Source organism: Pseudorca crassidens, chromosome 11 (assembly GCF_039906515.1).
Source record: "Pseudorca crassidens isolate mPseCra1 chromosome 11, mPseCra1.hap1, whole genome shotgun sequence".
NCBI classification, from domain to species: domain Eukaryota; kingdom Metazoa; phylum Chordata; class Mammalia; order Artiodactyla; family Delphinidae; genus Pseudorca; species Pseudorca crassidens.
In genome coordinates this window covers 91,754,414-91,780,855 of record NC_090306.1, presented here as the reverse complement: position 1 = coordinate 91,780,855, position 26,442 = coordinate 91,754,414, and the positions used below count along the sequence as shown (strand labels likewise).

General features: G+C 48.9%; 1 protein-coding gene across 3 annotated transcripts in view; it reads left to right on the top strand.

Moving 5' to 3' along the window:
* The window catches only part of SYN3 (synapsin III), a 458,022-nt gene that overhangs the window by 421,209 nt on the left and 10,371 nt on the right, over positions 1-26,442 (top strand). For all 3 annotated transcript variants that reach the window (XR_010932585.1, XM_067697868.1, XM_067697869.1), the window contains exons 8-13: positions 5,935-6,077; positions 10,638-10,712; positions 13,599-13,701; positions 18,114-18,248; positions 19,117-19,204; positions 24,116-24,407. Coding sequence is in view for 2 of the 3 variants with exons in the window: in XM_067697868.1 (XP_067553969.1) it covers positions 5,935-6,077; positions 10,638-10,712; positions 13,599-13,701; positions 18,114-18,248; positions 19,117-19,204; positions 24,116-24,407 (836 nt within the window). In the remaining variant the exon portion in view is untranslated. The remainder of the gene's footprint in view (positions 1-5,934; positions 6,078-10,637; positions 10,713-13,598; positions 13,702-18,113; positions 18,249-19,116; positions 19,205-24,115; positions 24,408-26,442) is intronic.

The window sequence follows — 26,442 nt, the reverse complement described above, 5'->3', positions numbered from 1 at the left end:
ATTCTCAGGATCTTGTGGTTAAAAATGATCTAGAGACATTAGCTTAGAACAAGCTCCACATGGATCTTAGAAATGCTAATATTTTATTTAGCTATGTTAATAGGAGCAAGATAATTAATAGGCACAAAGCTCCATGTGGATGAGAATCATAAACCTTGTTCTCTGTTGCACCCCCAGCCCCAGCATAGTACCTGGAAAAGTGATCAGTTAGTCTCTGAATATAATGGGCACTCAATACATATTTGTAAATACTTACATATATTTATTCGATCATAAAACATATTTACTGAGCGCCTATTTTTCCCTGCTGTTCTAGGTGCTTGAAATACAACAGTGCTCTTGCAGAGCTTATATCCCAGTGGAATGGTAGGGAAGAAAGACAACAAACAAATAAATAGATAAGGAAGTGGTGGTGGAAATGCTATGGAAAAAAATTAAGCAGGGTAATGTGAATGAGGAGTGCTGGGTGGGAGGAGTAACCTCACACATGGTGGTCAGAGAAGGCAGCTCTGAGAAGGTGAGGCTGGAGGATAGACCTGAATGAAGTGAGGCTGTGAGCCATGCAAGCAAGGAACAGCAAGTGCAAAGGCCCTGAGGCAGGATTAGGCCAGATGTGTTCCAGAAAGAGTGAGGTGACGGTCTTATCCAATCTCAGCTGGTAGGACCACATCTGGAGTATGTGTGTAATTTTGGACACCACATAGTGTTTAAGAGAGTATCAAAGGGGAGCATTTAAGGTAGTAAAGGGTCTGGAACCAGCTCACATTGGGATGGGTTAAAGAAAAGAGTGACTTAGGCACAGCTGAGTGGCTCTCATCCAGTGGATGAAAAGCAGACACAAGGCAGAGCGCCGAGATGTACCCTGTATGATCAACCACTGGAAGCATTCGCTCACTCTTGGTCTAATATACAGTAGAACAAGTTCCCTAAGATGGTATGAGCCGCCTTGCCCAGTAGTGAGCTCCCTGTTATTAGAGGTGTTCAAGCAAATAGTGCACAGTCTTCCGAGGCTGTAGAAGATGACTTGCTCGTCCCAGCTGGGATTTGGAGTAGGAGACCTCTGAGATGAATCCCACTGAGGAGATTCGGAATTGTCCCCTGACTCCTCTCTCCAGTTCCTCTCCCTTGGTTTTCACTCTCCCTCCTCGCTCACCCTGCTGATGGAGCACAGGTGTGCACGCACACACTCACACACACACTCACCCACTCACTCACACCGGGGAGGTAAAGCAGTTCACAAAGCTGGAGAGGAGGAAAGTGTGAGAAACTGAACAGGGAAACAGTGAGGGAAAGGAGGTAGGAGAGATGGGGGGCAGGGTGAGGGTGGCATGGAAGGGAAGCAGGAAGAAGGAGACAGGCACTGAGAAGGGGTCAGGGAAAGCGGAGGGAGGTAGAGAAGTAGGGGAAAAGGAGAGATGGAGAAAGACGGGAGAAGTAAGAGGTGACAAAGGAAAACACAGAGGGAACGGGACAAAGAGGAGGAAAATGATACTAAAAGTAAGAGGAGAAGAATGGGAGAAGGCAGTGGATGTGGGAGAGAAGAAGGATGGGGCCCAGGAGGAGGAGAGGGAGGGAGGGCGAGGAAGGAGGAGAGAAGAGACGGGGCGTTGAGGGGACAGGGAGGTAGTGTGAGAGTGTGAGACTTCAGAGTCAAGGAGCTCGTGTGGCACCCCGGCACGGGTCCCCAGAGCAGGAAATGGGTAATCTTGAATCACAGCTCATTTCAAGCTTCCTGTTTTCAGCTTGTCTCTGTGAACAGTTGGAGGGGTTTCCAGCTAGTAACTCCCTCCCCGGGCCAGCAGCCGTTCCATCCTCCCCATGGCTAGCCGTCCTCAATAGCTCCTCACCCCACCTCCCTTTATGGCCTGAGCACCCACCCAGAGTCCCCTCCAACACCACCCACAAGGCCACCCGCTCCATTCTCCAGGGTCCCTGACTTCACCAGGTTCTCAAGGCTCACAATGGAAGCTGTAAACCTCTTACAAGTACTGGGCTCACGCTAACTGATTCCACCACTGGCGCTACACTAGGAAGCGGTAAACCTCTGAGTGTGGAATCCAGCCTGAGCATTTACAGAAAAATTCATCTTATAAAATATGTTTCCCTGAAACACACTTTCTTTGCCTTTTTCCAAGCACCCTTATTTTTCCTTCCATCCACTTGCCTCCTCCCAAGTTACAAGCAGATCTTTATCCAGGCTTCTTAAAATCAATCCAGCAAACACATCTGGAGAATCTGCAACATGCCAGGCACTGGTGTTACAACTGGGACCGAGACATGTTGTCTGTCCTTAGGAAGCTCACAGTCTAATGGGGAGACAGACATGTGTGGAGCCAGTGGGAGAGCCGGGTTTTATGGGGCTCAGACATCACACAATTTGAGAACAAAATCACTAGCCCATGTATGAGAAACCTGGGTTACCTGCTCAGTCCTGAAGAGGGCAGGATGAGCTCCCCACCCCAAACAACCCGACTACTCTAGGAGAGAAGGGCTCACAAAGGGAGGTTGGGATGACCACTAATTCATTAATAATTAAACCTCTACATCTATACTTTCTCTCTTTGCTCTCTTTTGTCTATCCTGTGAATAAATGAATGCATGCATGATGAATTCAGCAAATATTTACTTAAGGATGAAGTTCGGCTGCGGTTACAAAGACCTAAGGTGGCTTAAACAAGCTAGGACCTTCTCTCTCACCTAACAGGCTCCTTCCATCCTGTTGATCATTCCTTCCTGGGGTGTTGCCGTTCAGACACAAGGTCTTCAGTGGAGCCCACTGCAGCTAGCAGGACGAGGAAAGGAGGAAGTGAAAAGCATCCCCCCACACAAACTTCCCTTATAAGGCAGACCTGGAAGTTCAGGCCCCACTTCTGCTCACATCTCATTGACCAAAACGTGATCGCACAACCATGATCACATGACTACACACAGGTGCCAGGGAGATGGGGAGGTGTAATATTTATTCTGGATGGTCATGCAGCCCCAGACCAAGGTGCTTCACTGCTATAAAAGAAGAGAATGGATGTTGTGGACAACCGGAAATCTCTGAGACAGCCTGCAGTGTATGCTGTTCTGACTAGGAAACCAGAAGTGGCTCTGGTCCTTTCCAGATCCACCCAGTGACAAAAATGAATTAGACAAGCTGTCCCTGCAAGCTCTCACCCCCATTCTTTCATTTCGTTGACTCTCTCTTTACCGGATCCCAAATGTTGGCTGAGAATGAAACATTATGACCACCCAAAGGGCAGTTGAAGGAAGAGGAAGCAATACAGACTTTGAAGAAGTTGCCATGGTCCACCACCCTGTTGCTGTAGCCAAGTTCATTGTCGTACCAGGAAATGAGCTGGATTGTTGTATTTCACACACCTATATTGTATTTCAAGCACCTTCAAGGGGCTGTTGAAGGAAGAGGAAGCAATATAGACTTTGAAGAAGTTGCCAGGAAAAAAAGGGAAGAAAATAGTGGCATGAAAACCAAATTTCGAAAAGTTCAGTGGCTTCAGATACCATAGAATGCCAAAGCAGGATAGGGAGCAAAGGGAGCTCTATTGTATTTGCCGATGAGGAGGTTGAAGGTGACCTTTGCCAAATCAGTTTCGGTGGAGTGGTGGGGAATGACATCCAGAGAGAGCTGGTTTAGGAGTGAGTGGGAAATGAGGATGTAGAGACAGAGAGAGCAGTGGTAACTGAGGTATTGAAAAGCAGGAACAATTTGAGATTAGTGGATCCATGATCATGTTAATCCAAAGGATAAAGAATCAATAAAGGGCAAGAGATGAAAAATACATGGCAGAAATATAGTTTGGCTGCTTTAACAAAGTCCAAAATAACCGTAGCTTAAACGAGATTAAGGTTTACTTTGCTCTCATGTAGGAGTCTGAGCATACACAATCCAGGGCTGACTGGGGACTCCATGGTGTTGGAAATCCAGGTTCCTTCCACCTTATTAGTCAGCCATCTGCAACATGCAGCTTCCATCTTGTGGTCCAAGAAGGCTGCCCCGGCTCCCACCATCATGTAAACATCCCAGTCAGGAGAAGGGAGAAGGAAAGGGAGGGTTCCCTTCATCTTAAAGGCACCACCCAGAGGCTGCTCGCATCACATCTACTCACAGTTTCACTGGCCAGACTTAGAGACTTGACCACATCTACCTGTAAGGAGACTGGAACAAAATAATCTTTAGCTGAGAGACCAGATGCCCAGGTAAAACTTAAGGGTCCTATTACTGAGGGAGGAGGGAACAGCAGGCAGTCAGAGCCTTAGAGGACCTAGAACAAAGGGTAGCTTCGGCCTCCGGTGGGAGGAGGCCCCCTGCCACTGAGGCTGGGTTGCTCAAAGAGCCAAGAAGAGAGAAGGTTTGCCAAGCCTCCCTCCCCCTCGCTGTTTACGATCCGTGGGGTGGGACCGCAGGCGTGCACTTGTAGATACCCTGAGATTGTTCCAAGAACAGCTGTGCTTTTGGAGTCCTGAGTTTCATTCCCAGCTCTGTGCTTAGCTGCTATATGGCCTTGGACAAGGAGAAAAATCTCCCTTTCCCCATGTTAAGTGGCCATAACAATGGCCACCCTGCCTGCCTCACAATCCTGTTTTGGGTCCCAGAGGAGGGCTGTGAAGATGCCATGTAAGTTGTGAAGTTGGGGCAGACGTGGATGGGCATCATCATGGAGGGAGGGAGTGGTCAGGGCACTGCTGAGCCTGAAGGGTGGGCAGAAAAGGACTAGAAGAGGCTGTAAGGCCAGGACCACCCCCCACCCAGGCTACTCAGCACCCACCCAGCCCCCCAGTGGATCTGGCCTCTGCCCACTGCTGGCCCAGCTTCAGAACCCCTCTGCTGTCCGAGTGAGGACGACAGGGGAGGGAGCACCCACCCAGCTGTCCACAGGTGCTGGGAGTCAGCCTCTGTTATGTCCTGAGATCGCTGTCACAACGCCTTGGCCTCCTCCCCTGCACTTGGCCTTGGAAGCTCTCCTAAGACCTCTCCTTGACCCCAGGACACCACCGCATGTTCCTGGCCTCAGCCCAGTAAACAGTGTGAGCGAGTTTCTCCCCCAGGCCTTTGGACTAGCAGAGCTAGCCATGTCCAGTGCGTGTACACTCCCACACACACACATGCACACACGGACTGCACACACAAAAACACCGCGCACCCCACACACAACGCACATGCAAACACCACACATATACATCACAAAATATACATTCCACCCACATACCCCACACACCCCACACGCACGTCCTCCACACACTTCACACACACAACCCACATGCACACACCCTGCCCATGCACACCACATGCACATACACACATACATACTCTCTTCTTCCTAACTGGTCTCTCTCTATCCCACATCACACCCCTCCATCCAACCCTCTACACAGCTGCTTGAGTGATTTTTCTAAAACACAAATTAGGCTACTTTCTTGTTTAAACTCTTCTCCGTCAAGTGGCTTTGCAGAGTCTTCAGGCTAGCATCCTAGCCCCTCCCAAAGCTGTTGAGGCCCTCCATGGTCTATTCCCTGAAGACCCTCTTCAGGCATCCCCCCACCCTCCTGCCCCCTTGGCCAGTCCAAACTGCTGGCCCATCCCCCCTCCCTATGGGCTCCTCCTGCCTCTGCCTTGTCCATCCTCCATCCTCTCCAGAGAACGCACCTGCTCCATAGTCCATGTGAGAATCGCGTTCATTCTTCCAAACCCTGTTCAGAGCCCACCCCTTCTATAAAGATTCCCTTGACTCCCCAGGTGGAATGCTGCCTTTCTCTTCCACAGGAAGTGGTGGGGTGACTTGTTTTCTAGGTCTGCCTCCCCTGCCAGGCAGGCGACCTTCTCAAGGTTACTGTATACGGTGCAGCCCTGGGTCCCAGCACTGGGTAGGTGCCCAGTGAACGCTGGGTGGGTGGGTGGGTGGGTACTCAACCCCTCATCCTCCCACACAGATCAAAGTAGAAAACCAGCATGACTACCAGGACATCACCAGCATGGTGGCCATGGCCAAAACCTACGCCACCACCGAGGCCTTCATCGACTCCAAGTATGACATCCGCATCCAGAAAATTGGATCCAACTACAAAGCTTACATGTGAGTCCCTGGGCAGGGGCTGGGGAGCTGGGAGGAAGGGTAGGAGCAGAGTGTGAGAAGAACGGAGATTAAAAATACACGTCATGCCCTGTCTTCTCTGCCCCAGAGCAGAGACCCCGTAGGGACATCATTATTCTCCCTTTCTGTCTCCTTTACCACCCTTCTTCTCTGGTTAGTACAGCGGAAGGCTGATGCTCCATCATGGCTTATCCCAGGGTAGAAATCTGTCTACCCAAGTGACGCCTGTTTCCCCCAGAGAAAGAAAGACTGTTGGCATGCTTCCAAGTATATACCTGATGCATGTCATAGGAGACATACATGGAAGAGAGGCTTAGAGACAAATCAAGGAATGCCTTGCTGAGGGTTGTGAATTTTCTTCTCTTCCCTTCTGAGCAGTGAAGTGTCATGATCTGACCTGTATTTGTAAGAAGATGGCTCTGGGGCTGTGGGCTGCAAAAGGGTTTCTCTGGGACAAATAAGAGCAGGAAGGAGATTACATCAGATTTCTTCAGCTGCAATTAGTAAAAACCGTACCTGACTAATTTGGTGGAGTTTTTTTTAAGGGAATTTATTAGCTGAATGATCAGAACTAACTAACAAAACTCCAAATTATCAATTTCAGACATATTAGGGTCCAGGGCAGCCGCAGGAATCTGGGTAGCCAGAAGTAATATACAGTCTTCGTGGCACCCCATTAGGAAGTGAATCTGCCCTAATCATGTTCAGGGCTTAACTCAAGATTGTGATTCCGTGGAAACAGTGCTGATTAATCCAACTGTGGTCACATGCTTATTAGTTAGAGGAATGTAGAGCAGTATGAAGAGTCCCACCAAGATAGCATGCAATATGGGCAGGTCATTATCCAGTGGAAATAGAGGTTGTGTGACTAAAAGAAAAGGGATGAATGCCAGAAAATCCAACACACATTCATCCTGGGGGTGGTTCAGGCAAAGGATGACTCACGCTGGAGCTGCGGTTACAAGGATGAGCGGGAGTTCTTGACCAGGTGGAGGGTTTGGTGTTTAGAGAGGTCTTACCTGCCCCAGGTCCTCTCTGTCTCACTTTGGAGTATTGTTGTTTCCACTTGGAATGATGAGACCCCAGAGAGGCAACAGGTGCCTGGTTTCCAAGCATGCATGGCACACTGATTGCCTGGTTCCATCATTGAGGACTACAACAACTGACTCTGGACAGTTAGAAAGTCCTTTGCTTCTGTGTGGTGGAGCTGTGCTCTAGATCAGGGTCAGCAAACCACAGCCCACAGGCCAAATCCAGCTTCCACCTGTCTCAGTAAATAAGGTTTTATTGATCGCAGCCATACATATCCACTTCTGTATTATCTAGGGTTGCTTTTGCACTACCTGGATTGCCTAGACCGGGGGTCTACAAACTTTTTCTGTAAATGACCAGATGGTAATTTTAGGCTTTGCAAGTCACACAGTCTCTGTTGCAACCACTCCACTCTGCCATTGCCTGGGAAACTGGAGAAAATGCAGTCAGTTGACCTATAAGGAAATATGCCCAGGAAAGGGATGGGGCCAAGAAATACTTCTGGTCAGTCTTGCCAATCGCTCTCTTCCACCCGTGAGCCAGGCCAGACCTGCCACTGCTCTCAGATGCCCTCAAGGTGATAAGATCACCTCCCCCTGCCACCCCCAACCTCTCTGAGTTGGAGAATATTCCAGTGCATGGTCCAGTGCATTCCTGAGGCCTCCACCATCCCACATGATATCATTTCCCTCCTCTCCTCATTGTTAGCGTTTCCACTTGACATTGACAACACCTTGTCCCAGTTTCTCTTCTTGAGGATTACCTCATTGCTGCATTCTTTATGCTGAGCCTTTCTGCCCTGACAGCTCCAATTTGTCTTTAGTTATGGTGTTTCCTGGACCCTGGGTTGGCCCACATCCGAGGGAGCGTGTTCATGTCACACCTCGGTGTAGAACGCCCTCTCTGCCCATGACCATTCAGCGTCCTTTCTGGCCCACTTCCTGCCCAGTACTTGGGCCTTTGTGCGTGTTGCCACTGGGTGTCATTGTTTCTAAATCCTCTCAGCAGACAGAGCTGGGAAATAAATATGTGTATCTCAACCCGTGTATACACACGTCTTTAACTGTAATTTACAGTTGTGTGATACACACACACACACACACACACACACACACACACACATATCCATCTATAGCTAAAGCTAGACAGAGTTCATAGTGATGTGTCAGACTTTCATCCCGTACCACATGATTCATGTTAGCCTTCCCAGATTGCTTATCTGTAACTTCCCACTCCAACTGGGAAGAAACCTGGCTCCCACCATCCCCCATCCATGTACTTCTTTGTTCATCCACAGTATATGTGTACAGTTGCAGAACTGTCAAGCTGCAGTCCCATGAGAAACAACTTCACCAACTATGGTACAGGACTTACATACAGTTTCTTTTGTACCTAGTCATACAGCCTCCACTAATTTCCAAAGTTACTTAGGCAGCACCTTTCCACTCACCCCCGCCCCTTCATCAAGGGGGTCAGCTTCATACATGTGTCGTAAAGGTAGATTCTGTTGTCACAGTCTACATCCCATCCTACATTCTAGCAGCTGCATCACATTTGGGCCAATCAACTCTTTTCCCCAAACCTGTGATGGGTTCTGCCATGAAGAGTCATGGTTAAGAGCACAGAGTTTCTCAGATATGGTTTGGTGGCTTCTGCCACTCAGTGGGAATGATAATAATAATAATATCCATCTCATTAGTTTTTGTGAGGCTGAAATAAGCCAGTGCTTATAAAGCTTTTAGACCCATGTCTCAGACATAGAAAGCACTCACTAAATATCAGCTCTCACTATCGTTATCTTCTTGGAAGGAGACCAGTCTGGCTTGTGCTCCTGCTGCTTCTGGCATTAGAATGCTTTTTTTTTCTTGTCTACGCCTACTGAAAAGTAATAATAGCACCCATTGTACTAAGAGGTTTATGGGAATCTTTCCTTTAATCCACACAATGCCCTATAAGCATGGTACTAAAATTATTCCCATTTACCAATGAGAAAATAGAGCCAGAGATGTTGTCCATGGTTATACAGCTAGAAAATGCTAGAACCAAGATTCAAACTCGCATCCATCTGACTCAAGTCAGTTCTTACCTTCCCTTGTTACCGTGCAGATCCCACTCTATTGAATCCTACTCACCCTCCCAGGCACATCTCAATCACTACCTTCTGGGGTTCATGTTAAGTGACTGGTTTCTCCTTTGCTTCCCCAGAGTGCTTCATGCCTCATGTGTACTGCTAACCCTACCATGCCTATGTTCTGGTTTTAGGCTGGTCTACCTCTTTAAGGTAGTGAGCAGCTTGAGGAAGGAGTCATGTCTTCACACTCAGATTAGTCCTGTACCCAGGACATAGGGAGGCCTGGTGATTGTTTGCCAAATTGAATTGAATTGCATTGAGATGAACTAAACTTAATTGACATGAAGCTTATCAATGTCACTGCTACCCTTAGTCATTATGTCTCCTATTGGCCACCATCTATTCTCAGCATCTGCTGCGCTCAGATACATTTTATTTTCTCTTTTAGAAAGACATTTTATAGCAATTCCTCTCCTGGTTCACCCTTAAACCTCAATCACATGCCTTCCCTTGGTCATGAAACAAATTGCTTTACCTCTGCCACTTTGCCTAAAGCCATTCAGTCTTTGCTGAATCCAGATATGCCATTAGAGATAGTTTGTCTGGATTGCTCTTCAACATACACAGTCTCTTACCTAGTAGGTAGTTACTGGACACCTACTACATGCCAGGGACCACTGGACACTAGAGGTACAGAGGGATGAGTCAAAACATGTTCCCTGCCCTCAGGAAAGACAGCACACTAAAGTAGTCATTGCAAGTGAGATGAGCATTACTAAACATTGGTATAGGATGTAGTATAGGGGGTTCTTATTGGGGAAGATGTACTCTCAGGAAATCACATTTTCAGATGAAACTTGAAGGATGAGTAGGACTTAGGGAGGCAAAGATGGAGATGAAGACTGGATCCGGCAAAGGAAAAAGGTGTGTGGAGGCCTACACACAGGAAATATCCATGGGCTTTGGAGAAAGGGCAAGGGAACTAAGAGGGTGAGGCAGGCAGAGCCAGAAGGCCTGCCTGCTCTTCACCATGGAAAGTAATCACTTCTCTCCATGGATCATTTTTCCTACATTTTGGGGCTCTCAAAAAAGATTCCAGAGTCACCGGAGGCTATACTGCCCTAGTTCTTCTTCTGAAAAACAGGAGGCCAAAGTTCCCAGGATTTAATCTGATAGTGTAGGCATTTGTTAAATTTAACTTTTATATTTCAAAGGTGGATTGGGAAAAGATACATAAGACCCAACAAGTAAGACAGTCAACATAGAGGGAAATAAAAACAGAAAAATAAATCTGAAGACTGGATGCGTACCTAAGACTACATGTCAGAATGTAAGCCAGATATTTGAATCAGAGCCGCCAAACAGCCAAAGCAAAAAAGGAAAGCAGATCAATGACAAGCATCCCTAATGCCCTCACTGTGTTATTTGTTGTGATACAGGAGAACCTCCATCTCTGGAAACTGGAAGGCCAACACAGGCTCTGCTATGCTGGAGCAGGTGGCCATGACAGAGAGGTAAGAGGCAAAGGAGGTGTTCAGGGAGAGGCACCAGCCATAGTGGGAGATAGATAGGGATATAATAAGGATCCTGTAATGAATGCCATCTCACACTTTGGCCAGTGTCTCTCCACCCACAGAGTACTTTCCTAGGCATGATCTCCATTACTGCCCATAACAGCCTGCAGGGAAGGTTTTATAAATAACCCCATTTTACAGATAGGGCAGAAAGTTCAGAGGGGGAAAGTGACTTGTCCAAGGTCACAGAGCTAATCAGTGACAGAGCTGAAAGTAGAACCCTACTATCTTGACTCCAAGTCCAGGGGTCTTTCCGGCCCTACCCAGCTGCTGTAGGAAGAGAGCAGGAAGTCCTCACCAGTCTTTCCCTGCTCTGACAGCTGCATGGAAGCATCCCTATTAGGGCAACAGGGCTACTGGACTGTCCACTCCTCTCTCAGACTTATTCCTATATCAATATGAGAGGGAGAGGTTGATTTCCTATGAATCATGAATGTGGCAGGGATGCACTCTGGCTGAAAGTCGCTCAGGTCTTTCTCCCTTATTTAAACAACACCTGTAAGCCATCCTCACCTGAAGAAGGACCTGTCGCCTGCTCTTGGGGCCAGCAGCATACACACATCCTTTTTTGATTGCCCGGTGACTTCTGCTTGCAAGCATTCAATGACAATGGACAAAGCATGGGCTTTGGGGTCAGAAAGCCCTCTTCAGTGAACATGTATTGAGTGCCTACTGCATGCCATGTATGTTGAGCACTAAAGAGGCCAAGATGAAAAGACCCAATCCTTCCTTTTAAGAACTCTGTATCAGTTGCAAGTGTCAGAACACAAATTAGATTGGTTTGAACCAAAGGGGGGATTTATTGGCTTGTGGCAATGAAAACTCCAGAGGTACAGCTCCAGGTAGGACTTTAGAACTTATTCTACCCCCTTAAGTTGGATAGAATATGTTGGCTTCTATGTTGGTTTCATTCTGGTCATTCATATGGTGGCCCATAATGACTCCAGGCTTATATCTTGACAGTGTCAAGTCCAGCAGAAAGAAGGTGTCTTTCCCAACCATTGCAGTCAAAGCCTGGAATAGAGCCTTATTCACAGATTGGCCTGACTTAGATCATATGACCATCCCCGAACCAATCACCATGGTCCAGAAAGCAGCAATGCTGTGATTATATAGGCCTATGTCACATCTCTGCCCCTAGAGATTGGAGTGGGACCACCCTGCTACAGTAGCGATGACTGAGTGAGACTTAGGGGAGGGATATAACACAGTCACTGTCCTCATGGAACTGCTGGTTCAGGGCTCTAAGCTGAGGAAGTGGCATGAACGAAAGTGAGTGGTCCTGCCCCTTCCAAGCTGTATTACATAGGGTAAGTTAACTACCCTTTCTGAACTTCTTCAGTTGTAAATTGGAGTTAACATACCCAAGCCAGAGGGCTGAATGAGAGAGGGATGTTCAGTACCTAACCCAGTGCTGGCCTATGGCAGGGAGGGACACTATAAATGTTGGCTTCCTTCCCTTCCAGTCAACCCCAGGTGGCAGCTACTACCTTCCAGGTGGGTACCCACAAATGCTAAGTAGTCTCAGGGGAGTTGTGCTCATCACCTGGCACAACTGAATCACCTGGTTTGGGGGAGTCACATCCTTCCCCCAGTGGGCATTCACAGGACAGTCTTGGCCCTTTTCTTCATGGCCTTTCCAGAATGTGAGCCCAGCCTTCCCCAATGTCTCACAAGCTACTCACAGATGTCTCCAGCAGGGCACTATCTCCCTGGCTCTGCTCAGTCCCAGGCCACATGGGCCATCTCTGCAGGAGCCTACCATGGGAGTGGGTCTGCTCAGGCCTGGAATTCACTTTCCATTCTGCAAATTCATGGGCAGTACCCTCAGTGCCTCAAGGGGCATTAGCGGATGAGATGAGAGATCTGGTTCTGAGAGCACTTCAGCTCATTCCAGGCCTTATGGCTCAGAGACACAAATAGATCTCAGAGCAGGCGTGCCCCCATGTGACCCTGGAGGGTGGGGAGAGAAGCAAGAACGTTTGACACAAAGTCCCCTGTGACTCCAAGTCCAGCCACCATGAGGGAAGCCAAGTGCAAGGCCAGGAAGACTTCTCCAGATACAAGCATCCTCTTGTTGCAGGGTCAAAGTCCAGCACTGAGATCTTCCCCTGCAAAGCAAACGGGCCTTGCAGCCATCAAGTGGCTGGAAAGGGAAAAAAAAGCAGCGGGTCCAGAGGACCAGGCCCCCAGGCCAGGCGAGAGCGGCCTGCCAGGCTCCTCTGCCCGCATTCCCCAGGCAGGAGGAGAATATGCCCTTTGTCCCCACAGGCTGGGCCTGGGAGAGCGGCCTGGGAGGGATTTCTGGGGACCTTCGATCAGCTTTCCCAAGGGAAAAGGACTTCAGGGGAAGCTGGGTGTCCAGGATGGCTCCAGATGGGGGCAAGGCAAGCTTCCCACTACTAGGGAGCCAGTCAAGGTCTAGGCGGGGTGGGCTCAGGTCTCTGAGATCCCTCCCAGCTCCCATTCCTTCTCCCCCAGTCCTGCTTCTCTCCTGCCTTCCTGGCTCCCTTTTAGCTGCTCTCCTGCTGTCTCTCTCTCACAGTCCATCTATGTCTCTGCCTCCCTTTTTACCCATTCTGTCTCTCCCACTGCCTCTGTCTCTCTCAGGTCTCTGTCTCTCTGCCTTTCTGTCTCTCTTGCTGCATCTCTGTCTCTCTCCATCTCTGAATGGTTGCCTGTGTGTCACTGTCTGTCCCATAGCCTGTTTTTCTGTATGTGTCCTTCTGTGTCTCTCCCTCCCTCTGTCTCTGCCTCTCTCTCCCTCTGCTTCCCGTCCCTGCTCCCTGCCCCTCATGCCCACTGCCTGTCTCTCCATCCCTGCAGGTACAGGCTGTGGGTGGACAGCTGCTCAGAGATGTTTGGTGGCCTGGACATCTGCGCCGTCAAGGCTGTCCACAGCAAGGATGGCAGAGACTACATCATTGAGGTGAGAGGTGGACCAGGATGTCCTCCTGGCCTGTCCAGGCCCCTGAGCAGGCACGCCAGAGGGAAGGAGTCCAAGTGTGGCCTCCAGCATGGTCAGCTGTGTCTTAGCCCATGGCTGGGGCACATGCAGCCCAGGCCACAGCAAGCAGCCCCCACAGGCTTCTCACCTACCACCCTCACATACCCCATCCCCACCCTTGGCTGCCCCTAAAGCCTTTGTGCCCAGGGGCTCTGAGCTGGCCCTCAGGAGTTCTGGGCGTGAGGTTAAACAAATACCCCCAACCCATGGCCCTAACAGTAGGGGAAAAGCATCGGGCCAAGAGTTGGCAAGATTCTGTCCCCTCAGAGGCCTCTTCAATTTTCTCAGTGTCCCAGTGTGTAAAGAGGACACACTTCCCTGGTCACTAGGCAGAGATTCCATTGTCTGTTCAATCAGCAGACAGGTACCCAGTGGCTCCCATGGGCTTGGCGTGGGGGTAGCTCTGGGGACAGAGCTCTGAGCAAGACGGACGTGGGGTGTGCAGGCTGGCAGGGAAGGGTGGTACACTAACTTCAGGGCACCGAAGGTTAGGAAAGGGGTGTGAATGGAGGGAAATGTAATTGTAAGAGAGGTCAGAGGGGCTCTGAGTCCCAGAATCTCTCCCTCAACCTTCCTGCAGCCCATGCCTCTCAGAGGCCAACCACCCCTGCTACCCTCCAGAGCTGTCGCCTACAGGTCGCCATGGTCCTTCCATCACCCTCCTCCCCTACCCCAACGACTTCCTCTCCATGCTTCTCCCAACCCCACAGTCGCCTCCCACCTTCAAGGCTCCCTGTGTCCACCCCAATCCCACAGTCCCCCTCCCCCCTTGTGGCTCCCCAAGTCTCTTGGCCTCACAGCCCCCTCCCCCTTCCTAACTCCCTTTCCCTCCCCGCCACAGCTCATGGTCCTCCATTGCTTCCCCTGAAAATGCTGCTCTGGCTCAGAATTCTCCCTTCTCTCCCCAGCCTCACATCCTAGCTCTCCCACCCCCCAGAGCCCCTTCCGGTGCTTCCCTTCTGTGGCCTTCTCCAACCACTGCAGAGGCGCGGTGCTGACACAGGGCCAAGACGTGTGAGGGAGAGCCCTGTGGCTGCCCCCTCCCCGGGGTGTGGGCGGCTAATGGGAAGCACATGGCTGGGGTGACCGCAAGAGCCAGCCAGTCCTCCAGCCCCGAGTGTCTGCACCACTCCCGGGATCCACGGTGTGGCGGGAGCCGGTGACTGGAGCGGTGGGAGCCCTGCTCTTCTCCTCCAGCATTGCCAGGAGGGCATCCACACCCAAGCCCAGGGAGTATCCAGCTTGGAGGTGAAGGGGAGGGAGTCCAGGCTGGACATAGCCCCTCTGCCCACACTCACCCCCCAGAAGGCCAGGTAGCTTCCAAGGATGAGTTGCGTCTATATTTGCAGGTTAAATCCTGCTCTAGAAAACAGCTCTCTCCTCACGTCCAGCAGCCACCATTACCTGAAATGTCCTCAGCAGCCCCTTCTCAGAGGACATTGAAGGGGCCAGGAGCAAAACTACTGCCCTGTACACTTGCTTCCCAGCTAGACCCAGGCTGCTCCCTGGAGGAGCGAGGATGCCTGGGACCTTCAGACCGACGCCTAGGGCACTGCATCTCCTGAGACCCTTCCTGGCCTTCCTGCCTCTGCACTTCTTCATGGGGCCACCACACATGAACTCAGCTTTGGCACACATGTGGTCACTGATTGATTCACCCATCGTTCATTCACTGTTGAGCTCCTATTCTGGGCGCCAGACCCCCAGCCAAGTGATGGAGATGCAGCAGTGAGCACAGTCGCAGGGACCCTTCCCCTAGAGCTTCCTTTCAGAGAGGGACCAGCAATCAGCAGAGGGACTCCTGGCTCCCTTCCCCGAGCTCCTGCCTATCTGAGTTTCCTCAGCTTTCACTCTTAGGAAACAAAAATTTGTACCCGTGGGCCCAGACTCCCTGCCTCCAGACATTCAGCGGGTCAGGGATGAAAGACCTTACACATTGAAAAAAAAAAAAAAAATTTGTGGGTTTGGACTTTACAACACAATAAGACAACTTCTCAAAAATGTTCCAGGGTCGGGGGCGAGGGAAATGGCTTTTCAGATTTTTTTGTCTCTCAGAAACATTGCAGAGTTGTTTCCGTTGCTTTTCAGTTTAGAGTGAGGTCAAGGGAGATGGGGAGCTTTTTACCAGAAAGATAAAAGGTATTTTTCCCCAGTCAGGAAAAAAAAACAGACAGAAGGGATCCAAAAATACTGATTTCTTCAGCCACCTCTGTGGTAAGAACATAAAATTTGTGGGACATGTTTTGTGAAGATCCTCACAGTGAAATACTCAGGGGAAAGACACTTGAACTTGTCCTCCATGACCTGTACAGGGAATGACATTGCTCATTGGAAAAATGTTTCCCTGGGGAGACCAGAATGTCCACTTCCTCTGGCTGTGTCCACCATGGGGACTCCAGAATGCTCTGACCTCAGATTCCTTGTGGTGGCTGTTTTCTACTGCAGGGAGTGTAGGAAACAGAAACCAGAACAAAAAGGGGTGGGCGGGCTCAGGAAGAGAAAGGACGACAGGCCTGTGTACACGTAGACGCCACAGTTATAACTCAACTCAGCCCACATTGAACGAGAGACTGTCCATGCGCCGGGCACTGGGAGCCAGGGTACCAGGAACCCAGGCATGACCAACAGGGAGCTCAGTTTGAGGACAGGTTTCAGGACCGTCCATAATAGGATCTGCATCACATCCTTGGGTTTGCTTTTCAGCTTCCCCACCATAGTAGGTAGACTCACAGGCTCCTAAGTCCCAGCTGGAAGGGTCTTTGCCGCTGCCCACACCCCTCAGTTTATAGTTGAGGGAAACAACAGGCCCACAGAGGAAAAGTGACATGCCAAGATCACACAGCAAGTCCCTAGCAGAACCGAAGCCTGGAACCCAGGTCTGCTGTTCCCCTTTCTTACCACAGAGAGCTGTTCGTTGATCGGTGAGACACGGAAGGATTGCTAGCAATCTGTCCTTGAATTTGCTACTTCTTTGCCTTCAGTGTTCCCATCATGATAAGGATAGTAATGGTACCTATCTCAAAGAGCTATGCTGAGATTTGTGTGAGGTCATCCACACCCAGTGCTTAGGACAGCGCCTGGCACATAATAATGACATGTAGCACTTATTAGTATCCTTATCGTCCTCAGCAGGACTTATTGTAGGGACCTTTCATTCCTCCATTCAAGAGGTACTTAGTGAGGGCACACCTGTCTAACAGGACACAGGGTCCATCCCCAGCCCAGGGGCTCACCGTCTGGTTGGGGAGACACACATCAACAGGAGACCATGGCCCTGTGGGATAAGCTCTCCAATGGGACGGCCAAAGTGAGGGTGGCAGGAGTGCCGAGGAGGCTTCCCAGAGGAAGGGCCGGCTAGATGTTCCCTGATGGATGAGTAGGGCCTAGGCAGGTAGAGAGTGGGCAGAGAGAATGACATGCACAAGGACCTGGACAAGAGAGAGAACCTGGTGAGTCCCCAGCTTGGGAAAAGGGAGAACGAGACAGTGCGTTTGATGGGGGCGGGGGGAGGGGGGTGTTGGTGAACAGGCTGGATTTCCCTACAGCTGGGGAGGAGACAGAGGGCCCACCAAGGCCTCGCTCCCCTTCGAGACCGTCTACAGCTGCCCGTGCCTGGGGAATCACCTGGATCGTTGGCCTGCGTGACTTCGGGCAAGTCCCTTCCCATCTCTGGGCCTCGGTTTCCCCATCTGCAAGAAAAGCAGATGTGCGGGTGTACAAATATGATCTCTCAGGCCCCCTCCCAGTGTAAGCACTGTGCCTCCTTTGAGAAGCAGCCTGCTCCCCGTGGGAGAAGTTCCTCTCCAGGAGTTTATTCTGCCAGAGCTCTGGAGAACAGGACTTGCCTCTTCCCTCTTCTCTCCGAGCCCTGAGTCGACTCTAACCCTTGTTATTTTTTTGGTCATAATCGAGCCCCCCACCTTCACTGCTTCAGGCTTTGTGGAAAACCTTGACCTTGGGCCAGAGTTCAGGAGGCCAGCCCCAATCCTGGGTGGGGGCCAAGGTGGGAAAGGAGGGGCAGAGACCAGCTCCCCAAAGAAAAGAGCAGAAAAGGTCAGCAAAGGCTCCCAGCCCTTGGTCGTATATCTGAGGTCCAGCAAATGTCGACTGAATTGAACTGAGTCCAGGGAGTTGATTTAGACTGAACTGCAGGAAACTGGATGTCTCCACGGTGGTCATTCCCAGCTGGAGGCGCTGGGCTGGGTGTTTGCATGGAGAGCATTGCCATCTAGTGTTCACTTCTGTCATGAGCTCTGAGCCTGCCTCCTGGGATGCGCTGCCTGGCCGCCCTGGCCTGAGGGTCCTTCAGGACTCCTTTCTCTCATCACCTGCAGGTGATGGACAGCTCCATGCCCCTGATTGGAGAGCACCTGGAAGAGGACAAACAGCTGATGGCCGATCTCGTTGTCTCCAAAATGAGCCAACTCCCGATGCCAGGGGGCACAGTGCCCTCGCCCCTGAGGCCTTGGGTAAGGTCCTCGGAAGTAAGGGACACTGCGTAGCCGTGAGCAATGCCTGGCTGTCTGGGAATGGGTGCCCTGATCCACAGGAGATGCTCCCAGGGAGGAACCAACTTGGGGAGAAAGGAATGGGGTGTGGGTGAGGCTGGGATTGGGGGAGAGCCCTGCTCCTGATGGGGGAATTTGGGAGGCTCTGAGAGGCCCTTCCTCCCGTCACCATACTGGGGAGAAAAACCTTGTCTCAACTGGGCTTTGGGTGTCTGCAGGCAGAGATTATTAACATAAGAAACCAGTTGTCTCCTCTGTGCCCTCAATCCCGGGCCTGAGCAGGGAGCAGGGTGTGTGTGTGTGCGCGCGCACGCACGTGCCCGTGTACACACATGCCCTTTGTATACTCCCAGGGCACCAGTCAATAGAGACTATTGTGTCTTCAGTTTTCCTCATCCTCCAACCTCGACCTGCTCCCTCAGAGCTCCTCCCTTCCACAGTCCTCACCATGGACTACCAGATTATTCTCCAAAGAATTTGCTAGACCCCCAGCTTTCTGGAAAAGCAAGTCCCAAAACCTGCTCCCCCTTTCCCCACAAAAACAAACCTGTGATAACAGATGTCAGAATGACGGTCATACTCGAGGGGGCTGCTGGCTGGGTGGGGCCACAGAGCAGGCTTCTCCACTGGATATGTTCTGTCTTGACCGGCTTGGTGGTTACACAGGTGTATCCACGTGTGAAAACTCGTTGTGCTGTACACTTAAGAACTGTGTACATTATGTAGGTTTTACCTCAGAAGTGAACAGATGTTGATAAACCCTGCCCTCGTACGCAGGAAGTAAATGGCTGTGGTGATCGCAACAGACTTCTTTTCTCTTCTGCTCTAGACTCCTCAGACTAAACCAGCAAAACCCCCTGGGCAAGCCCAGCTTGGGCCTCCTCTCGGACAGCCTCAGCCACGGACACCCACACAAGGTAGGGCCCACGACGAGCCGCGCACCGAGAGAAACCGTCCAGCAAGCATGCTGGAATGCACTGAGGGGTCCACGCATGACTTCCAGAAGGCGCTCTGGAAGCGCGCCTTCCAGATATGTGCCCTCGCTCTGTATGCAGAATGAAAGAGACCATGAGGTTTGTCACCCCCTTAAAGTCAGAAAAGGAGGAAAGGAAGACAGACAGTAAATGTATTAAGTACCACTGTGCTAGGGACTTTCCCATTTGTTTTCTCATTTTCAGCCTCCCAACTTGTCAACAGTGAAAACAACCATATTTCCTTTTTACAGAGATGGGTGTTGAGGTTTCGTCCAAGGAAGCACAAGAAAATGGCAGGTTTACAAGTCTGGGCTTTCAGATCTTCTAGAAGTTGTCTGGTTCCTAGCTGCTAGCAGTGCCTGGTTATAGATTTATGAGCCAACCAGCTAGAGTGAGAAAGAAAGACGGAACGTCGTACAGAACCTTGTCGACTGGAATTGTTCCTCAAAAAATATCCCAGCATTACTATGTAAATGCCACCATTTATTAGAGAATGGATGAACTATTGATGACAAGATGAAAAGAAATCGTGGCAATAACTAACTCTCTCAGGCTGCCAGCTGCTCGGGTGTTCTCACGCTCAGGCCTGGGGAGAAGGTCAGCCCAGGTCCTCTCCTGCAGTCAGAACTTTTCGGGCACACTCGCTGCTCTAGTGCCAGCTTGGAGCCTCAGGACCGCTTCGCACCAAGAAGCCAGGCCAGGCATTTTCATGGCGACCTTTTAAGGATCTGCTTTAAGACTCATCAGAAAGAAACATTACTATCACACTGTGGCCTTCCCAGTCGCTTTTATCAAAGTAGCAGATTCACTGCTTCTTGGGAAAATCGGCCTTGGGCACTAAATGGCTTCTTCTTCGAAAGGTCTTAGATAAAACACTCCATTCGTCTTTCCTTTCTGTGCTTCTCTTCTTGGAAAAGCAGAAAGCATTTAAGAAGAGGGAAATTGCATGACTTTACATAACTGTGTACCAAAGAACACTGGCTGCTTCTTCAGGCAGATAAACACCTATTTGAATCCACTTCCATGTCTCAGTACCCTGGCAGACTTAGGCAAGTTACATCACTTCTCAGAGCCTCAGTTTCCCCAGTGATAAAGGAGGAAATGACAGCTGCCCCGTTTAGTAATGGGAAGCTTCCTGTGAGAAAACGCAGGTGAAGCAGTTAGCAAGGTGTCCCGGCGTGGAGGTAGTACTTAGTAGGTTCTAGCTCTTACTACTACTAATATACTGTTAATAACTATTTATATGACCTTTACCATTAAAAACTCACTATTAATATTTTGTGTCTTACTAACAATTATACATGTTGTCCTTAACGGTTGTTATCATAACAATCCTTATAACTAAAGCAGCCCCACTGCCCTCCTGCCTGGTGATAATTCTATAATTATAAATGTTCAAAAACAACTTATTCATCACCCTGCCAGGCTCTGACTGTGCCTCTGCCCTACCCTGGCCTGTCTCACTCTGCCCCAGGACTTACTTTTTCAACCACATTTGAACCGAGCACTTTTAAAACAGAGAGCTACTGTATTCTGGTTTCCTTTCCGGCCCAGAGTAGAGACACGCTCGATAAAGGGATATTTTAAGCGACATGAGGCTAAACACACGTTTAGTGAGTTGAAAAACAATCAATTTAAAACCAATTAGGATAATTAAAGAAAATGCTCATTGAATTAACATTCAGATTAAAAATAACAAGGCTAATTAAAACACAGTGCTTTCATTGAGTTCCCAAAATAACAAGATCACATTATTAACTTGTTTTCTGAACTCACTACTCACTTTCAACTCAGTAAAAATGAAGGTCTCTTTTAATGAACCTCATCATCTTTTAGCACCAATCCTGGGCTAAGGCAAATACTTTCTACGTTTAATTTTTTTTCTGTATGTGCTCAAACAAAAAATACTAAATTTGTTGCTTTGCTGAGAAGCTGAAAGAAATTAGTGTCTCTTGATGAATCCCACCTGTATAATAGGGACTGAATGAATAGTTAATAAATGAATGAATGAGTATCCAGATTTTCCAAGATATTATCAGTCTTGAGGAGAAGAATGTGGAGAGGTGGGGCGGGGGGGAGGATTTAAGATAAAACTAGAAAACATGTCTTTTTGGACCTACAATGGGTTTAAAAAACAAAAAAAGTAAACCAACATTTAAAAATCAGAAGCTTTTACATAAACATCTAGATTTCCAGCTTCTCTTGATAGAGCAGGAGCTCTAGAAACAGTGGGCCTGCTTGCTACGTAGCAACCATCCACTGACAGGGCAAGGACTCCTCCGTTTGCCTCAGGCCCTCCTCCTTCCTTGCTGGTGTCACTGCCACAGTGACACAGCGCCAATTGCCATTTTCTTTGTGCTTGCACCTCTTTAAAGAGGTAAGTCTCTGAACCGTGTACCTCAAGTGGGAAAATTTTTTAAAGCCACGTGATTTTTCTGACACTCTCCTGCTTTATTTATTTATCTGCCTGGCCCTATAGGTGTTTGAGTTTTGTGATCAATGGGTCCTCCAATCTACTGGGACAATATAGTCATGAATCAAGCCGTGTGCAGTCAGTTGCTAGACTAGAGCTGCAATTCAGTCCAACCTGGAAAGTGTTGCACAAGCTCACAAAGATGTTCAGATGTGGAGGGATGTTTGATGTCTAGTCCAACGACCTCATTTCCAAACAAGGGCCCAGAGAGGAGAAGTGACGCACCCACAGTCACATGGCAGGTTAATGGCAAGGACCTGGGGCTCTGGTACCTGTAGGGTGTCAGGGCCACCAGACATGCAGGTCGTGCCCACCACACAGGGCCCAGCTGAGACAGTCTGAGCGGGGAGGCCAGCTGAAATCTAGTCCTTGCCCCCTTTGCACCGGGCTCAGAGCAGCCACCACTGGGGGAAAGCACCTTTTTCTTAATTTGCACAAAGGTGCTGCCCTGTGTGGTACAGTAAAGAAAGGAAAAAAGGGAAACAAAAGAAAACAGAGCTTTGAGTGAGAGAGATCTAGGTTTGAGTCTAGGCTCTTCCCCTTACTAGAAGTGACACTTTTTAAGCAAGTCGCAGTATACCTGGGACTGAGTTTCTTTGTAAAATGGGGATGATAATAATGCCTAACCCACAAGCTGCGAGGGTGCCCAGCCCAAGGCCGGGACATGATAGAGAGGACACAGTAGAGACCTGGGGAGCTCACACAAGTGGAAGCCACATTATGAAAGGGCTCAGAGTTGAGCTCCAGCCCTTTTTAAACTCTCAGTCTCCCATCCTCTCAACAAAGCATGGCGAGAATCACCGCGGTGCATCCCACCTTCCCAGGAGCCGCTGTATCCTGGGATGGCGAGCAGCAGGCAGCTAGTCTGCCTTGCCAAGGTGCATTTCACAATCCGCAGTCCTGACACCTGGGTTCAAGGGTGAGGAGGGTGCACCTTGCTTGCTTGGAGCCTTGGAATTCCACTCAAAGTCATTTCTGGGAGGCTAAAATGTCCTTTCGCTTGTAGGTGAGAGCCTGTATGCTCTGTGCAGGAACTGGGCTTTCCGTGGTTACCCCTTCTAGTTATGAAACCTTAATGAGGCTGTTTCCACTGCAACCTGATGAGAAGAGTGGTATCTTCCCTACCGGCCTCTCTCTAGATCAAATGATATATTGCTTTTGAAAAAGTTCTTAGAAAAGGTTAGAGAGCTATTCGAAAGTAAGGGATAATTATTTTCATTGTTTCAAAAGTAATACATCTTCAGTGTGGAAAACATCAGTGAGCAAAAGGAGGAGAATTTAAGTCCCTCATCATCCCACCGCTTTTAAAATCATTGCTCAGTGCCTCATTACTCGAAGCGTGGAAGCAGAAGCATCACCTGGGAGCTTGTTAGTAACGTAGACCCCATTCGTGTTGCCATAACAGAATACCACAGACTGAGTGGCTTCATCAACAGACCTTTATTTTCCATGGTTCTGGAGGCTGGAAGATCAAGGTGCCAGCAGGGTTGAAACTTCTCCCCAGGGCTTGCAGACAACACCTTCTCTCTCTGTCTTCACGTGGCCTTTCCTCTGTGTGTGCAGGTCCCTGGTCTCTCTCTCTCTTCTCATAAGGACACCAGTCCTATTGGATTAGGGCCCACCTTTATGGCATCATTCAACAATAGTTGCCTCCTTTAAGGCCCTATTTCCAAATACAGTCACACCAGGGGTTAGGACTCCACCATATGAATTCTGTGAAGGGACACGATCCAGTTCATAACACCGCTCAAGACCTACTGTATCGGAATCTTTATTTTGACAAGACGCATGGGGATTCACATGCCATTAAAGTCTGAGACACACTGGTTTCAATGTATAACCTTCCAGTCTTTCTTTTTTACATAGCTTCATATATATACGTGCCAAAATGGAATTAAATGGCAAATACTGTTTTATAAGCTGCTTATCAACAACATCCCACGTCATTTAATATTATTCTGCCACGTCATACGTGATGACCATAGCATATTCCGTTATATGAATTTATCTTAATGTTCCTAGTCAGTTCCTCTACAGTTAGGCATTTGTATTGTTTTCAGTTTTTCACTGTTACAAAAAACACTGTAGGGACTTCCCTGGCGGTCCAGCGGTTAAGACTTCACCTTCCAAAGCAGGGGGTGCAGGTTCAATCCCTGGTCAGGGAACTAAGATCCCACGTGCCTCGTGGCCAAAAAACCAAAACATAAAGCAGAAGCAATTATTGTCACAAATTCAATAAAGACTTTTTAAAAATGGGCCACATCAAAAAAATCTTAAAAAAAAATGAAAAACACTGTAATGAACATCCCTGAAGCGACACTTGTGCACAGCCATATTTATCGTAAAAAAATCTGAATGTAATAATTTTTTTCTCCCTGTAGGGGGCCCTCGCCAAGCTCAGTCTCCTCAGCCCCCGAGATCTGGAAGCCCCTCGCAACAGAGGCTCTCCCCACAAGGCCAGCAACCCCTGAGTCCCTCATCTGGATCTCCACAGCAGCAGAGGTCACCAGGCTCTCCACAGCTATCCCGCACATCTGGAGGCAGCTCTCCAAACCAGGTCTCCAAGCCAGGCACCACCCTTACCTCACAGCCCCGGCCCCCCATGCAGAGCCGCAGCACCTCCCAACAGGGTGAAGAGTCCAAGAAACCAGCAGCACCCCACCCCCATCTCAAGTAAGTGCTTTGGGAATTGGGAAGGGCATAGGGTGGACTTAGGGTGTGGACAGAGCTGGGCTGGCTCAGGATCAGGAACTCGGAGACAGAGGAAGACCCACCAAGGACTCACCCAGACTTTAAATGGGTAGAAAGAAGCCCAGAGGATGGAACCGGGATGGCAGGCAGGGCCCAGAAAGGTGAGAGGATAGATTAGTCCCACTGTGATCCTCTGTGTATACATGCATCAGTTATCTCTTGCTGCATAACAAACCACCCTGAAACTTAGTGGCTTAGGAAAACAACCATTTTCTTTGTTCATAATTTTTTGGTTTAGCAATTTGTTCTGAGTTTGGCTCAGCTGGGAGGATCTTCTGCTGGTCTCTCCTGTAGAGTTGCCAGATAAAATATAGGATGCCCAGGTAGATTTGAATTTCAGATAAACAGTGAATAGTTTTGAACATAAGTATGCCCTTAAATTTTACGTGGGATCTACTTATACTCAAAAAAGTAATTGTTTTTAATCTGAATTTCAAAATTAACTGGGTGTCCTGTATTTTTACTTACTAAATCTAGCAACCCTACTCTACTGGGATCACTCATATGGCTGTAGTCATCTGGCAGCTCACCTGGGGCTGGATGGTCCAAGAGGGCCTCCTGCACATATCTGGTTGTTGGTGTTGCCTGTCAGCTGAGCTCCTCTCTCTCCTTGGGCCTCATCCTCCAGCAAGCTGGGCCCAGCTTCCTCACATGGTAGAATTACATTCCAAAGGGGCAAAAGTAGAAGCTTCAAGGCTTCTCGAGGTCCAGCCTTAGAAGACGCCACATAATGTCATTTCATTCCATCACACGCCTTTGGTAAATACGAGTCACATGGTCAAGCCCAGATTAAAGAGGTGGGGAAATAGACTCTTGATAGGAGGATCTGCAGAGTCGCATTGTGAAAGACTAGGTGATGGGGACGGGAAGGAGTATTGCCACCACTTTGTAAAGATCCATCCCAGTGCACACATACATCCTCTCTCCTGTTTCCACTCAAGCCCGTCTCTCGGTTTGAGGTCAGAAAGAGAGACCCTAAATGTGTTTTCTTTGGTAAGCTTCTCCCTTTCTTCAACTCCAAACACTAATATTAATAATCATCGTTTCACTGCTAGCATCTATTATCTACTTACTATGTACTAAGCACTTTACCTAGTTGGTTTGTTTTTTTTAAGTCCCACAGGCTTAGGAGTTAATAACAATTATTATCCCCATTTTACAGATGAGCAAACAGAGAAAGACATTAATAATTTGCCAGAGTTTCCACTGTTAGGAAGTAGAAGAGCTAGGATTGAACACAGGACATCCAGCCCGTGAGTCATGCTAACCATAATTTTTCTGAATAGGTAATACATTCACATGGTTCAAAGATCTGAAAGATATTGTTTTTATTGAAAAAAACCTTACTCCCATCTCATTCCTATCCAGTGCTTTCCTGCCCCCTGCTCCCCAGAGGTAACCATTTTTGTTAGTTCCTTGTGTGTTCCTCCAGTGTGTCCTTATGCAAATACAGAAATATATGTTCTGATTCCCTCCTCCCACTTATTTCCACAATCAGCAGTATTCACTGTCCACACCATTTTGCTCCTTGCTTTTACATTTAACAGTAAATCCTGGAGCTCTTCCACTCAGTTCATTGACATTTTCTCCTTTTCGCGGCTGTATAGTATTCTACTATATAGTTATACTACAATTTATCCAACTAATCCACCCTAAGTGGAAATGTGGTATGCTCTTACAAAGAAGGTTGCAGTGAATAGCCTTGAAAACATGCTGTTTCTTATACGTGCAGGATCAGCTGTATAGAAAATACCTGAAATGGTATTATTGGATCAAAGGACAAATGCATTTTTAGTTTGATGAAATTAGCAAGTGGTCCTCCAGCAATAGGCATAGAGGTTGACGGCACAGACTCTAGAGTCAGACCACCTGGGTTCAGCGTCAGCTCTGCCACTTGAAAGCTGCATGACCTCAGAAAAGTTATCTAATCTCTCTGTGCTTAGACTTCCTCTCATGC